Here is a 16,177-nt window from a genome sequence, read left to right on the forward strand (position 1 = left end):
GCCCTGTGCAAAACGATGATGGGCATTGAAATCACCACAAATTATTGTGGCATTTTATCAAATCACCTCATTCTTTGGGGCACACGTGAGGAACACAAATGCGAACAAGCCTGAATGGTAATCAAGAAACTTAAAGGCCTACTGGCCACTTCTATTAGTTGAATGACAAAGTCATTACTTAGCTAAACAGCATATCATTAATCTTAATCTACAGCCTATAGATCATTTAAAGCAGGTGGTAGACAAATGTCATCATCACTTGACTACAATAGTCTACCATTGGGGATTAAGACCAATCTTAATCTCACATAACAATGGAATGGCTAAATAGTCCCTCATCATTAATCTACAATCTTAAGGCAAACAGCCCATTGACAATGTCAATCCAAGTATTATCATTCATCTAAGATAACTATCTTAATCCAAGAATATAGTCTTGATCACCTAATCTCATGCTTTCACTGGAGTGAAAGAAGCCTCAGAATATCTGAAGGCAATCAAGCATCTCAAAGAGACTTACTTAGTAGAAATGGCAAAGCCGAGAAAAATAAAAAGCAAAATGCTTCATCACATCATGAACAATGTAGATACACATTATTACAAATACAATTCATCCTTTAACTCTTAAACCATGCAAATCATATATATATGATTTCGTGTCTAGCGCTATAATTTAAACACCCTGCCTGGGATAGGAGCATCTATAATGCAGCCATGACCGATAGTTGCCAGATGCCACCTGGAAAAAAAATCCAGGCCAACATTCTTGGGTGTAAGAGCTTCAGTTGTGAGCAAGCCACCAAGGTTGGCGCACGCAGCATGAGCTCATAGCACTGCTGTTCAGCTTGTGACCACAGCATCGCCTACAAATGCCATAATATATATGATACTGCCATTATTTAGCGATGATAGTAGTACTGAAGCCCCCTGACTGTGATAAAACTGACCAGGATTCTGATAAGAGCAGGAGTGTGGTGATATTTAGAGCTGTGCTCCATGGAGGGAGGAGTAATGCTGTGGGAGGGAGGGTGGTGGCGTCGTCTTCTGACTGTGTGCGGCCACCTTTTATTGACTGCACTCACCAGCTTAGTGGTTCGCTATGGTGAACACAAATGTAGATACTTATATATAACGTGTGCATAGAGTGTAATAACAGCAAGAGGAGTAGGTTGGGAGCCGCAATTTTGGTGATGTAGGTGCGTCGTCTGCACGACTTGTCATGTTGTTTACTGGTGGCCACTATGGTCTTTGGGCACCATACCACCTTATTTGTACAGGTATGGTGAATAAAACAGGTAGATACTTATATATAATATGTGTATATAGCGTAATAACACCACAAACAATATTGTTGGAGGAGAAATATTAGTGCGTCTGGCCTTGAGGGCGGCCGCCACCAGCTGACTGTGTGAGTAGCTACTTCTTTGTGCCTTTACTCACCATACAAGCTTAGATGTACAGTTATGGTGAACAAAACATGTAAATATGTATATATAACGTCTGTGTATAGTGAATAAATGCAAAAACAGTATTGTGGGAGGAGAATGAGGACAAGTGAGATGTTTTTGAGGGAGGGAGAGGCAGGGAATGGCAGGATGGTGAGTGGCAGTCACTCCTCGTTGCATTTTGACTCACAATACCAACTTAGTGGTTCGTTATGGTGACCAAAACATGCAGATACTTATATATAACCTGTGTATATAGTGTAACAACAGCAAAACTATTTGTTTATTGTTTATATGAACATAATAATTAAATCACTAATAAGCACACCATAATTTTGAGTACAGTGATGGTTCACACATTTTATTATATAAATATATCACAATTCACTCTATTGAATAATATTACTGCAAAAAACTAAGAAAAAATCAATCAGAGACATTGAAATAATTAGGTAATAATATATTTGTGGCAACTGTCGCCTGACAGCTCGAGCGGAGTAGACCTCGTCTGGCGAAGACTCTGTCAACGCCCCTTTTTTGTCAGACTTCCCTACCCTATTGTGGCTAAAATATGCCACCGATTTTTTTATATTTTTTCCGTGATCAAGGAACAAAAATGAACACTAATATAATATGAAAGAATTTTTTGGATTTTTTTTTTTTTTGTTGCGCCTGTGGGTGTTAAATCCATTTGGACCCCTAGCGGTTTGAGGGTTAAGGAAATCCTTGGAGGAGTACGAGGGTTATATGCTTGTATGACCTACTTGCATGTAATTACATACCTACAAGTGTTACATATTTGTAACAATATCATATCACAAGATAAACTCACTAAAAGTATATCTTCGGACAATAACAAAAATGTTCACACTGGCAATCAGAAATCAAGGCAACAAAGCTCATCTTCTGCAAAGTGGACACAGAGTAATGTTGGCTCATATGCTATATCACCTACAGTTAAGAGAACTGTAGGAAATCAAGCTCCCAAGACAGATAAAACAAAAGTAGCTACAAGTGGCCCAAGATGTTTATTCTGTCAGGAAGCACATGCCATTTATCAATGCACAGCCTATGCAGATGCAGACTGTGCCAACAGAATCAATAATCAACATGCATCACAGGCAAAGCCAAAAGAAGATAATTCTTCCCCAGCTGTACCATACTGTAAAGTACAGAGTAATGTCAATGCCTTAGTAGCAAAAACAATTACTACTGATACATTACCTACTGCACAACTGGAATTAATCAATCAAGGAGTTAGCATTCAAACAAGAGTACTAGATCATGAACCTTCAACTCCTGAAAAATCTCATCATATAGAAACTGTAATAGTGGCTTGACTAGGCAAAGAACAGTCACCACTTAATATCCCCCACATGATTGATGACAGGTTACAATCTGTGCATAGATTATGGGAACTTGATGCAATAGGAATAATTTCTGAACAACCAAGTCCTGATGATGTCTGTACATATAATCAGTACTCAGAAACTATACAGTACCATGATGGACAGTACTGGGTAAGGCTACCTTGGAAGATTAACCATAAAACCTTACCTACCAACTATCATATGGCTTATAGTCAATTTAAATCCCAATTAGCAAAGTTAAGGAAAAGGCCTGAACATTTACTACTCTACCATGAGATTATTGCTCAACAGCTAAAAAATCAATTCATCGAAGTTGTGAATCATGACAATAAACAAAAAGGCCATTTTTTTACCACACATGGTAATCAGAGAATCAAAAACAACTCCTTTACGGATAGTTTTCAATTGTAGCTCTAAATCTGGACCCCAAAGGAACCAGTCAAAATGATTGTTTGCAAACAGGTCCAAGTCTAACTCAGAAATTGTATGAGATACAGCTGAAGTTTAGACTTAACAAATATACGTTTTCAGCAGATAAAAGCAAGGCTTTTTTAAGAGTTGGCTTACATGAAGAAGATAGGGACTTCACTAAGTTTCTATGGGTAGAGAACCCAGAAGATCTTAATAGTCCTATTGTGATGTACAGATTCTCATATAGCCCATTTTTGCTGCAAGCAACTCTAGATACTCATCTGAAGAAATCATCAAATCCCTATAAGGCTGAAATCAGTCAAAATCTATATGTAGATAATTTTCAAGGGACAGTTAACAGTACTAATGAACTGTTACAAATATATCAAGAGGCCAACAAGGAACTACAAGGTGCCAACATGCCACTACAATCATGGGCTTCTAATAATGCAACATTGAATAATCAAATAGCAAGAGATTACCCTGAATATCACGTACCAGAATCACAAAAGGTGGTAGGTATGGACTGGGATCTAATCTTAGACACAATATCGATCAAATCAGTACCAGTAAACTATTGCATTGCTACAAAAAGGGATTTGCTTTCACAAGTTGGTTAAGTATTTGACCCACTTGGTCTACTAAATCCTTTAACTATCAAGTGGCATTTATTGATGCAAGAAGCTTGGAAGACTAAAGTTGGTTGGGATGATCCGCTACCACTCCAGTTACAAAAAGCTTGGATGGAAATGCTCAAGAACAAACTTTAGTCGAAAAGATAATCTTTCCAAGACACATAGGTGAAGAAAATGATGAAGTAACACTACATGTATTCGCAGACTCATCAGCCAAAGCTTTTGGAGCTAGTGCTTACTTAGTGACTTCCCATCAATCATATCTAATCACCTCTAAGGCCAGAGTCGCTCCATTAAAAAAAAGGACTTTGCCTCAGATGGAACTAACTGCATTGTTAATTGGCACACGCCTAGCAGTGCATATCAAACAAGTCTTGTCTACCATGAACATCAAAGATGTCATTATATGGTCTGACAATGAAACCGTCTTACAATGGGTACGAAACGACAACTGTCCGACACCATATTTAAGAAATCCCGTCTCAGAAATTTAAGAAATTTCTGCAGGCTTCCAATTGTTGTATGTACCAACAAAAGATAATCCAGCTGATCTCTTATCAAGAGGTATGACGTTTAAACAGTTTGCATAGACAGATATTTGGTTTCATGGGCCAAGATGGTTAGTGAATGGTAGTTTTTTTTATTGATATATAAAAAACCAAAGTACAAAAATAGGGAACAAGTGCAAAACAACATATAAATACAAACAATCGTGCTCATAGCAAAACACCATGAAACAGACATAAAATACATACAAAGGGTCACAGAAAAGCACACAGGACACAAGCAAAGAAACCCACAAACAGCATGGGACAGAAAATGCAAATAATACACAACAAACCAATGACATAAGGACAATAACAAAAATATACAAGAAAAAATACACAAAAATTACAACAAATGTACTGAAAGCCAACCCCCCCCCCCCTAGAACGTAAAAGGGGAGTAAAGGAAAACACAAGCACGGGTAGCCTGACCCCACACACAAAGGAGCATAATCGGCCACAAATGAGGGCACCAATAACAAAGTAGCATGAAATCCAAAAACTGCACATGAGAACATAAATAACATAAAATATGTACAAAGAATAAAGCAATGACGAGGACAAAGAAATAATCACACGCACACAAAACCCATGCGACATACACAACCACACCACTCCACACCAAGACGCCCGCCACCCCACACACAGGGCGCGTGCAAAGACAGGAAAGAAAGAACATCAAACACCCACAAACGCACACAACCACAACACAAACACCCATACCAAAGGCAAAGCACAAAACAAATTGCAAACATAACAAAACAGGCCACGCAGGAGCCAGGTACAGACACCCACACCACACACACTCACAGACAAGGACACCCACCTGTGCACGCAGGCACTGGGGAAACATCACGCACAACACAGACATAAACCAACCACACGAATCACTCATACTTCTCCGGGTACTCCCGAGCCGGAAACCGTAAGCAATAAGCATCCCAAACAAGTTGGTTGCCCTCAGCAAGCGGACATCCAGGAGGCGCAGTAGGCCGAGGCATCGAATCCGGAACGTCCAGGACGAAATACTGTGCCCACGGAACCCAGATGGTAGATGGGCACCAAGGAACAGGACGCACTAGGTCATCAAACTTAAAACACAGAGAAGTCTGAGTTCTGTTGATCACCTCGCCGGACGGGAGGACGAAAGGGATGGGTTTCCCCCTAGGAAGCTGGTCACAGGGCCGCACACTCGGAAGCACACCAGGCTGCACAGCAGGCCACACACCGGCCCGCCCACTAGGGGGTGCACTTTGTTCGACACCGGGCATTGTACCGAGCACCGAGGAGGGTGGCTCCGCAGGCGCCCCAGTGCCCCCACCAATCGGAACAGGAGCAGAGGCCCCCCCCCCGTCGCACATCCTTTGACAACACCACTACGAGGTCGCAATCACCAGGGGGCAACCACCCACTGAGAAGAGCCACCAGCAAGGGGCACAGTGTCCAACACAGAAGGCACCACAGGAGGCAACACAACGTCGTCCACAGCAGCATCATCCATCGCATCACGCTCCTCTGCCCACATCCGGCGAGGCGATGCATCCCAAGCCGAACGACGGCGCTTAAAAAGAGGCCGCTGATCGTCGGAACAGTCACCCCCTGCAAGTGGTGCCCCAGAAGAACCATCGGCAGGCGGCCCCAAAGAGGGGGTAGCACGATCACGCAGAACAGCAGCCTCAACAACGCGGGGCAAAAAGCCACTACCATTCAAGGAGACCGGATTCGGAGAAGGAAGAGACACAGCAGGCGGAAGGGTAGACTCCAGCACACGTGAGGTATCCAGCGAGGGCGACGGAACCGGCAGAGGAGAAGAGGCACTCGTCAACTAGGAAACTACCAGAGGCGACGAGGCAGAGGGCGCGAGTGGAGTCACACACACCACCACCCCGCCAGCCCTGGGAAGCACATGTTTTTCAGCAGGAGATGCAGACGCCATCCCTTCAGCACCAGCCAAGGTAACCACGGAAGCAACCGGATGCGGATGCACCTTCGCATCCACTGAACGGCGAAGGTCTGAAGCAGGTGCCTCTAGAGCCCCTGAGCTCACCGGTGGGGCAGACAGTGCAGATTCAGACGGAGCTGGAACCACCGTGGAAACCATACCTGGCACCTGCACAGAGCGAGGCTCCGCCGGGGAATCCTCACGCACAGACAAGCGGGGAAAGTCATCCTCCAGGAAAACTAAAGGGGCCTCACCACGAGGAGCATCGCAATCGGCCGCTACGTGTCACTCAGCACCACACCCGAAACACGTGCGGGTTTGACCTTGATAAAAGATCCGCATAAAGAGCCCACGAAACGAAACCCTGGATGGAATAGGGCTCGTAAGCCGCATGACGAGTATGCGTGAACCCAGTCGAACCCACTTCAGCCGGCTCGCACCCAAAATGTTAAACCGGTGCTTCACCACCTCACCAAACTGCGTAAACAATGACATGAGTTCCGCCTTGGGGAAGGTTACCGGCACGCCGTGGACACTCACAAACGACAAGGGCCCCCAGGGATCCAAGATCTCCACAGACACAGTCGAAGCCGGAAGAGGAAGCGAGCGTGCATCCCAGCGAGTCACAAACTCCTGGTAAATATGTGACGTGGCAAACAACACCACAACACCGGTAGGCGACAACTTCTCGAGTCCCAGGAGATCAGAGACATCGACACGGAGCACGTCCAGGAGAGCAATCTCCACAATAGGCCAGTCCACAGCAGCAGAAAACTCCATCCGTATAGTATCTACCGTCTAATACGGCCATCACCAGCCGCTGCCATACCGCCAGGCGGAGCCCCGACTAGCGGGCTCTCCACACCTCCCACAGCAAACCACCACTCAGCACTGGTAAACAACGACTGACAGCTCACGCCTGACGTCCACACCCTCTGGCGGCGAGAACAGCAACTCCCATAGTGAATGGTAGGTGGTGCTAATGGTAGAAATGGTAGAAGATTCTAATCTAATCGAATAATGGTAGAAATCTAATACAATTACCATAAGACCATTACCATAAGTATAGATCTAGAACTAAACCTCTTATCCACTATCTATGACAATCATCACTTTAATGATCAAAATTGCAGATATTTTACAGCACATGATGTAAACAATGTATTACATAATAAACATAATCACAATATCGTGATATTGTGATTATGTAAACATAATCACAATATCTCTGTAATTAACTTGAATGTAAGATCTCTAAGCAAACACTTCGATGATGTTAATGCCTTGATTAAAACTATTGACAACAAATTCTCTTGTATTATACTTACTGAAACGTGGTTAAAAGAGGATACTACTCAACTCTTTAACATGCCAAACTATTCAGCAATTCACAACTTTCGTCCATTTCAGAGTGGTGGTGGTACTGCTCTTTACTACCACCAAGAACTAACATGCTTAAAAGTAATTATAACTAGAGACTACTGTGAGGAGTATATCTTCGCCAGTTTCAGAGTCAAGAGTGCTGAGTCTGTCCTGAATGTGGGAGCAGTCTATAGAATTCCTAACACTGATGTGTTCGAATTCAACTCTAACCTTAGAAATCTAACACTAGATAACAGACTGAACAAAAACCATCTAATTATCGCAAGGGACTTTAATATTGATCTCTGCGAGCCTGAAAACCCTACTGCTGCCAGCTTCCTCAACTGTATGAATTCCTGCTTCCTCATACCCTTAATCACTAGACCTACTAGAATCACTGATAATACTGCCATGACTCTTGATCACATCTGGACTAACATAACCTCTCTGCTTACTTCAGGGATAATCATTGATAGCACTACAGACCATTACCCCACATTTCTTCTAACTAACATTAACAAACCACCGCTAGAGACAAGGGAGATAAGCTTTAGGTTGCACAATGAAACTGCTATAGGCAATTTTATAGCTGCTGCTGCTAATGTCAACTGGGAGTCCAAATTAGGTAACATATGAGACATCAACCTAGCAGTGCAATACTTTCTTCAAAAAACTCTCAGCCTTTATAACACCCACTGTCCTATGCTAGCAAAACAAATCACAACTAAAACGCCAAACAATCCTTGGCTTACAAAGGGAATACTTAAATCCATTAATAAAAAACATGACCTTGAGAAGAAGTATAGGTTAGGAATCGTCTCCAAAGAATTTTCAAAGAATTACTCGTCATTGCTATCTAAAATAATTAGACGAGCCAAAACTAAATACTACTTAGATAAATTTACCCAAACAAAGGACAACATTAAGAAAACATGGAGCACAATTTCACAAATAGTGGGATCAAAGAAGATTTTAAATAACAAACCAATACTCCTGTCCAATAACGATGGTCAGCTTACAGCCTCTGATACTGCTATTGAGTTCAATAGGTTCTTCTCTTCCATTGGGTCATCCCTTGCAAATTATATTCCATCTTCCAGTACTGATGTTTAGGACTATCTTACAGGTAACTATCCACAGTCTCTGTACCTAAAGCCTGCAAATTCCACTGATGTTAATGAGATAATCCTTTCCCTTAAAACCAAGTCTAGTGCCCTTGTGGGGACACCAACTTTAATTTATAAAAAAGCCTCCAGATTTTTAGCCCCTGCTATTGCATTGCTCTTCAACAAGTCATTTGAACGCCAAACCTTTCCAGATATTCTAAAAAAAAAAACGAGAGTAACCCCTGTACACAAATGTGGTGATCTCACTGATGTTAACCACTACAGACCTATATCAATCCTGCCAAACTTGTCAAAAATATTTAAAAAACTAATCTACAAGCAGCTTTACTCTTATCTAGCCAAACACAATATACTTAGCTCTTGTCAATATGGCTTCAGACCCAAAAAAGCACTAACGATACACTTATTAGTATGATTAACTTGATACATGCAGCTCTTGATAAAAATGAGTTCCCTGTTGGGTTATTTGTGGACCTGCGTAAGGCTTTTGACACTGTCAACCACCAAAACCTTCTTCTTAAATTACATCATTATGGAGTCAGAGGTCACTCCCTGCAATACCTCAAACCTTACCTTACTGACAGGCTCCAGTATGTTTCTGTGAATAATTCCATTTCTCCCACCCTACCCATCAACATTGGTGTTCCATAGGGCAGCATACTTGGCCCTCTCCTCTTTCTCATCTACATTAATGACCTTCCAAATGCTTCCCAACACCTCAAACCAATTCTATTTGCTGACGACACAACCTTCATTTACTCCAGTCCTGACTCCCCTTGATCTAAATGTCACAGTGAATACTGAGACATATAATACAATTTACGGGATTGCCGGATGCCTACTAGTTTGTGGTCTTAGGTAAAGTATACATCAAAATGCGACGTGCTATAATAAGGAAAGGTTGCAGCGAATATTCATGAGCAATCTTTAAGAGGATAAAGCTGCACGTAAGTCTGACCAACAACAATGCCAGTCTTTGGTCATGCAAGTTAAAGAACTCCCTCTCGCTGACCTTCAGTCATTATTAGAAGATGACCTCATGTTCAGGACGTCCCTACAACTCCCAGCAGCACGACCACCTTATACCTCTCATTCACTTAATACAACACTCTCTTGACGTTGGGCAAGCTCTCCAGAATAGGCTTTGAATACAGTGAAGAAAAAAATTAAATTCTGTCTTATACTTTTATAAACTGTTTGCTTAATTTTCTGAATATAAAGTTGTCATATTATTGCTAAACTTTTACACACATCATCGATGCTAAGTATTACTAACCTGGACTAACTGTGATGTAGGGAACAAGGGGAAAGCCGTTGACTTCTGGCCATCTATATACGGCACTAGCAAGGGCCTTTCTCTCCCTCAGAGCTTGCCATTGTTCAGGGTTCAACAGGATGTCCTTCTGATAAAGTGGCTTACCGTCCACAAAGTCCGGGTTGGTGTATTCGAACCCTTTGTTCTTAGGAGAGGGAGAGATGCAGCAGCTGTAACTCTAGTGTTCATGTTCAGGCAGATGAGAGAGAGAGAGAGAGAGAGAGAGAGAGAGAGAGAGAGAGAGAGAGAGAGAGAGAGAGAGAGAGAGAGAGAGAGAGAGAGAGGGAGAGAGAGAGAGAGAGAGAGAGAGAGAGAGAGAGAGAGAGAGAGAGAGAGAGAGAGAGAGAGAGAGAGAGAGAGAGAGAGAGAGAGAGGGAGAGAGAGAGAGAGAGAGAGAGAGAGAGAGAGAGAGAGAGAGAGAGAGAGAGAGAGAGAGAGAGAGAGAGAGAGAGAGAGAGAGAGAGAGAGAGAGGGGGAGAGAGAGAGAGAGAGAGAGAGAGAGAGAGAGAGAGAGAGAGAGGGAGAGAGAGAGAGAGAGAGAGAGAGAGAGAGAGAGAGAGAGAGAGAGAGAGAGAGAGAGAGAGAGAGAGAGAGAGAGAGAGAGAGAGAGGGGGAGAGAGAGAGAGAGAGAGAGAGAGAGAGAGAGAGAGAGAGAGAGAGAGAGAGAGAGAGAGAGAGAGAGAGAGAGGGAGAGAGAGAGAGAGAGAGAGAGAGAGAGAGAGAGAGAGAGAGAGAGAGAGAGAGAGAGAGAGAGAGAGAGAGAGAGAGAGAGAGAGAGAGAGAGAGAGGAGTTGCAAAGATTGAGAGTTGCAAAGAGAGAGAACAAGAGAGTTATAACAAGATATTGTTTTTAAATCACATTAACAACCTGATGAATCACGACTATTAATACAGTGTGTGGCGGCCCTATCATCTCTGCGGGGTGGGGGGGGGGGAGAGAGTGCTGTTCAGAAAGCAAAAACATGTTGTGTAATTTGCTTGGCAGGTCAGTGTCCAGGAGACGGGGTAGATAGCAGGTGAAGTTACTTGGCCAACTGACCGCTGTTTTTGGGTTATACAACAAAGAACATTTTCTAATTTGTTAATGGAACCACGCTTCTTCATGAACAATTAGCTTTATTTGTAACTACGAATAGTGATTTAAAAAAATTAGTTTGTAAGAGTTCAGTTTTGCTGATCACTGTTATAAATATGTCAATATTGTTAGTTATAAAAGATAACTAGCTTTCGAATGCAAATTTAACTGAAATTCATCCAGACTTTTCATATATAAGATGAAATAAAGTAATTGAGGAACTCCAAGTTGACAAAGTTGGTTGTTGTTTATGAGTGATCATCAGGTGAAATTGTCTTTTGACAATAATGCAAAAAATATTATAATGCTAAATAATTTTGTGTATATAAATATAAGAGAGAGACAATTTGGTCTTCTTAAAAGATATGTAATTTGCTGTAAATTTAAATATTAATAAAACAATAACTATTAAAAATAAATTATATATCAAGTTTTAGGTAAAGAGGTAATTTTTAATAAAAAATCTATGAAAAAATCAATTTGAGCTATATTTTCTTGGAATATCTGTTATCAGTCATATATTGAAAATAAATACTGACAGCCTTATATATTACAAATAGAAAGTTAGACATATGTATATAACAATTATCAGGTGTCTTAAAATAGTCATTAGTCATCATATTTTGCTGATAACAGAAAATAGTTGTCCGAGTTTGCTAAAAATTGCAATTGTCAGTCTTATATTTTACTGAAAATAACAAAATAAGTCTAAATTACTCATTCATTTTAAGGGTTGGTCTTGTAGCATATTGTCAAGTCTATCTTGTGGTTAGTGTGGGTCGGGGTTATCTTCCTTTCACTGACCCCCTCCCCGCTCAGCTCGTTGTCGCCGTCTGGGGGCTTAGTGGGCGGCTGCCGGAGTGTGATGCTCCTTGGGACAGTCCTCTGTCCTTTTCTAGCCTTGTGCTCCTGCTGCCGTCCTCTCCAATTCTGCTGGGCATCTTTTCCTTTTCCTTCTGTTTCGTTTTTCTCCCCCCTCTTCTCCTATCTGCTTGCCGTTTCCTGCCGACCTTTTGCTCGTTCTGGTTCTTCCCTTGGACTTCTTCTACTTTGACGCCCGGGAGCTTGAGGAGGCATACTCTTGCACCCGTAGAACTGCAGTACCCGACGTCGAGAGCGAGGGGAACCTTTTATTGTCAATCCCCACTTCGTCACTGAACCCGATCTCGACGGACTGTCGGTTTCTTAAGGTGGCGTTTGTGGGGCGTATACTCACGACGCACCCCTAGGAGGCCCCGACAAGATCGGCGATAGCTTCTTGTTGGGTGTCCTGCCTCTAATTGTGGCTCCATGGTGGGTGTGGGGGCACATTCGTGAGTGAATTCGTAATTTCGTCAAGATGATAACCCCTGTTTCGGCTGCTTCTGGCTTACCTTTTCAGGCTCGTGGGGTGGGCGACCAAGCCCCCGAGTCGGTCCGTATTGGAAGACCGGGCTCTGTAGCCTCCGCTGCATTGGGCCCCGACCTTGCTCCTCCTTTGGCCTCTCTGACTCCTTCCCCTGGCTCCCCTCCCTCCTCTGTGGTTGGGTCGAGCCCCAAGCCCCCAGTGGTGACTACCTCGTCCCCTGGCGCGGCTCCTTCTCTAGTTGTAACTGCTGCGCCTTTTAACCCCTCTCTCTCTGGGGGTTCTCACCGCCGTTCTCGTCACGGCCGCCCTCGCTCGATTCCTTCCAGTTCTGCTACCTATCAAGCCTTGTTTGGTCCCGCTTCGTGGGCCAAATATTTTGATCTCCTCCCTCTTGATTCTGCGCCTCCTGACGATTTCTCCCTTCATCGACATCTCATTGATTCCGTGGATGCCTCCATTACTTTTAACCCCACTCGTCTCGGTACGCGTGTCGTTGCTGCTCCTTCTCAGGATGCTGCTTCCCGCTTGGCTGCCTTATCCTGCCTTGGCGAGACCCCCGTTCGGGTCTCGAAGAACGTTCAGTTGAATGCCAGTGTTGGCACTATTTTGCTCCCGCCCCATGTTGCGACCGGTGTTCGGGACCTACGCGACTGCCACGACGATATTCGACATATCCTCGCTGCCCAGGGCCATTCTATTCTCCAGGTGGACACGTTTACTCGTCCCCCTCGTGGTAGTCGCCGTCAACCCCTCCGGGTTGTGAAGATTACCTTTGATGGTAGGACCCTTCCACCCTCTGTCATTCTTGCTGGTGCCAGGTGCTCTGTCCAGGAGTACATTCATTCTCCTCGGCTCTGCAACAAGTGCTGGAGGTTTGGGCATGGTGCCCTCCGCTGCTCCGGGACTGTCTCTCTCTGTCCTTTGTGTGGTGGCGAAGGTCACTCTAAGTCGGAGTGCGCTTCTCCCCAGGCTCGTTGCCTCAACTGCGGTGAGGCCCATCCTACCTTCTCCCGTGCGTGTGTCCATTACAAGCTTGAGGCAGCCGTCCTCAACTTGAAGCACCGGGAGCGTTTATCTTTTCCTGAGGCAAGGCGCCAGGTTCGCCGGCTCCCGCCTTATGCTAATATCTCTTATGCTCGCGTGTTGCGCTCTTCCTCTCCTCGTCCTTCCCGCCTTCCTCAGACTCGCAACCGTTTCCAGGCCTTGGACCCTGATGCGCCCACTGCCCCCTCCTCTGTCCCTTTGGGTTCTCTCCCGAAGGATCCTCCTCCTGGTCCTCTGTCTGGGGTTCCCCTTCCTTCTACCCGGTCTGTCGTGTCTTCTGTGTCTCCTTCCTCGTCCCCCTCCGATCCTCCTTCCCATCCTCTTCCTCCATCTATCGGCTCTCCCCGCCGCCTGTCGGTGCGGGCGGATGTCCATCGCTCTCCTAACGGCCGTCGTGTGTGCTCTCGTTCGGCTTCTCCTGTTGAGACACTGGAATCCGTTGCCCGGTACGTAGTTGCTGGGACACCGGTCTCTTTAAGTCAGAAGCGTAAGCCTGGCTCCTCTCCTTCCTCTTCCCCGGCGGGTAAGAAGGCTTCGCTTTCTTCCTCAGCTCCTCCTTCTGGGTCTGTTGCTCCTTCCACTCCCGTTTCAGTGCTTGCGCCCCCTGTTCCCGCTATGGAGGTTTCTTTGGCCCCTGCTTCCCTTTCGGTTGCTGCTCTTGCTGGGGTGCGCTCCTCTCTTTCTACTCCCCCTCTTCCTGCTGCTGTCCTTGACTGCTCCTCTCCGTTGTCTCCTCCTCCTCCTCCTCCTCCTCCTCCTCCTCCGGACCCTGCCCGCCCACCTCTGATCTGTTCTCCCGTTTCCTTCCCTCCGTCTTTGCTCAGTTTACCCATGCCCCCTAACCCTGACTTTGCTGACCCTGATCCCGACCCTGATATTCTTTAACGTGCTCTGTTGGTCTTTCGCCTTTGTTTCTTCCTTGTTCTCTGTTTTTGTCCTTTCTCTTCTCGTCGTTGTCCATTCTTCAATGGAACGTTCGAGGTTATTACGCCAATTTCCTCGAACTCCAACTTCTGGTTTCGCGGTTTTCGCCCCTTTGTGTCTGTCTCCAGGAGCCGATGCTTGGTGCTCGTCCTGGTCGTTTTCGTGGCTATTCCTTTCTCTCCCCCCCCCCCAGCCATTGCTGGGGCTTCTAATTCTTCTGCTCTCTTGATTCGGGCTGATGTTCCCTTTGTTCCTTTACTTTTTCCTTCGCCTCTCCATTGTTCTGCTGCTCGTATCTTTGTGGGGAAATGGTACACAGTATGTTCCATTTATCTCCCCCCGAGTGTCCCGCTCTCTCTTCCTGATTTGAAACACCTCCTAGACTCCTTGCCGGAGCCTGTGCTCCTGCTGGGTGACTTCAATTGTCGTCATTCTCTTTGGGGTGACGTTCTGACGAATACCCGGGGTCGCCTCCTTGAGCCGTTTCTCCTCTCTTCTTCCCTGTCTCTTCTGAATTCTGGTGAGCCCACTCATTTGGACTCTCGAACTCGTACCCTTTCTTGTCTTGATCTTTCTCTCTGCTCTTCTTCTCTTTACTTAGATTTCACATGGCAGGTTCTTGATGACCTCCATGGAAGTGATCATTTCCCCATCCTTGTTTCCTTTTTCTCTTTTCGCCCTTCCCTCTCTTTCCCTAGGTGGCAGTTTGCTAAGGCGGACTGGACCCTATTTTCCCTCAGTGCTACTCTCTCTGACCTCTCCCTTCTGCCCCTCTCTCGCGCTCTCCCCCTTTTTCATGACACTGTCTTCGACGCTGCCCTCCGCTCTATTCCTCGCTCTTCCTCTCGGGGTCCACGGAAGTGCGTTCCCTGGTGGAATGCGGACTGTGCTCGGGCTGTCCGCTGTAAGTGTGCAGCCTGGAAGAAGCACCGCCGTAGGCAGACGACCGATTCATTTCTTTTCTTTCGGAAGGCGAGTGCGGTGGCCCGTAGGGCCATCCGTACGGCTAAACGTGAATGTTGGGCATCTTATGTCTCGACAATTACGTCCGAAACCCCTCTGGCCCAGATCTGGAAGCGTATCCGCAAGATAGCGGGTAAGTTCGTTCCCGATGTTTCACCGGTCCTTCACCTCCATGATACTCTTGTGGCGGACCCGTTGCAGGTCGCTTCCGAACTGGGTTCCCACTTTTCTTCTGTTAGCTCTGGTCTTCATCTTCCCCAATCTTTCCTTCTTCGTAAACCTGTCCTTGAGTCTCGTCCTTTAGATTTCTGCACTCATCTTCAGCTTCCCTATAATGATCCCTTCTCTCTCTCTGAACTTCGTTCTGCCCTGGCCCTCTGCGGTTCTATGGCAGCGGGCTCCGATGGTATTCATTATGAGATGCTTCGCCATCTCCCTCCGAGCACGTCTCAGTATTTACTGAGTCTGTATAATCGTATCTGGGAGTCGTCGTCAGTCCCTGAGGACTGGCTCGATGCCGTTGTCCTCCCTGTTCGCAAACCGGGGTCTCTGGGTACTTCCCCTAAGGACTTTCGCCCTATTGCTCTCACAAGTTGTGTCTGCAAACTCTTTGAACGTATGGTTAACGTTCGTCTGATGTGGTTCCTGGAACACCATCACCTCCTCTCCCC

At 45.3% G+C, this 16,177-nt stretch overlaps 1 protein-coding gene across 1 annotated transcript in view; it reads right to left on the reverse strand.

Moving 5' to 3' along the window:
- The window catches only part of LOC123771020 (protein SpAN-like), a 137,734-nt gene that overhangs the window by 85,872 nt on the left and 35,685 nt on the right, over positions 1–16,177 (reverse strand). Inside the window, exon 3 of the mRNA XM_069324431.1 lies at positions 10,114–10,297. Within this exon, the coding sequence (XP_069180532.1) occupies positions 10,114–10,297 (184 nt within the window). The remainder of the gene's footprint in view (positions 1–10,113; positions 10,298–16,177) is intronic.

This window comes from Procambarus clarkii, chromosome 14 (assembly GCF_040958095.1).
Source record: "Procambarus clarkii isolate CNS0578487 chromosome 14, FALCON_Pclarkii_2.0, whole genome shotgun sequence".
NCBI lineage: Eukaryota > Metazoa > Arthropoda > Malacostraca > Decapoda > Cambaridae > Procambarus > Procambarus clarkii.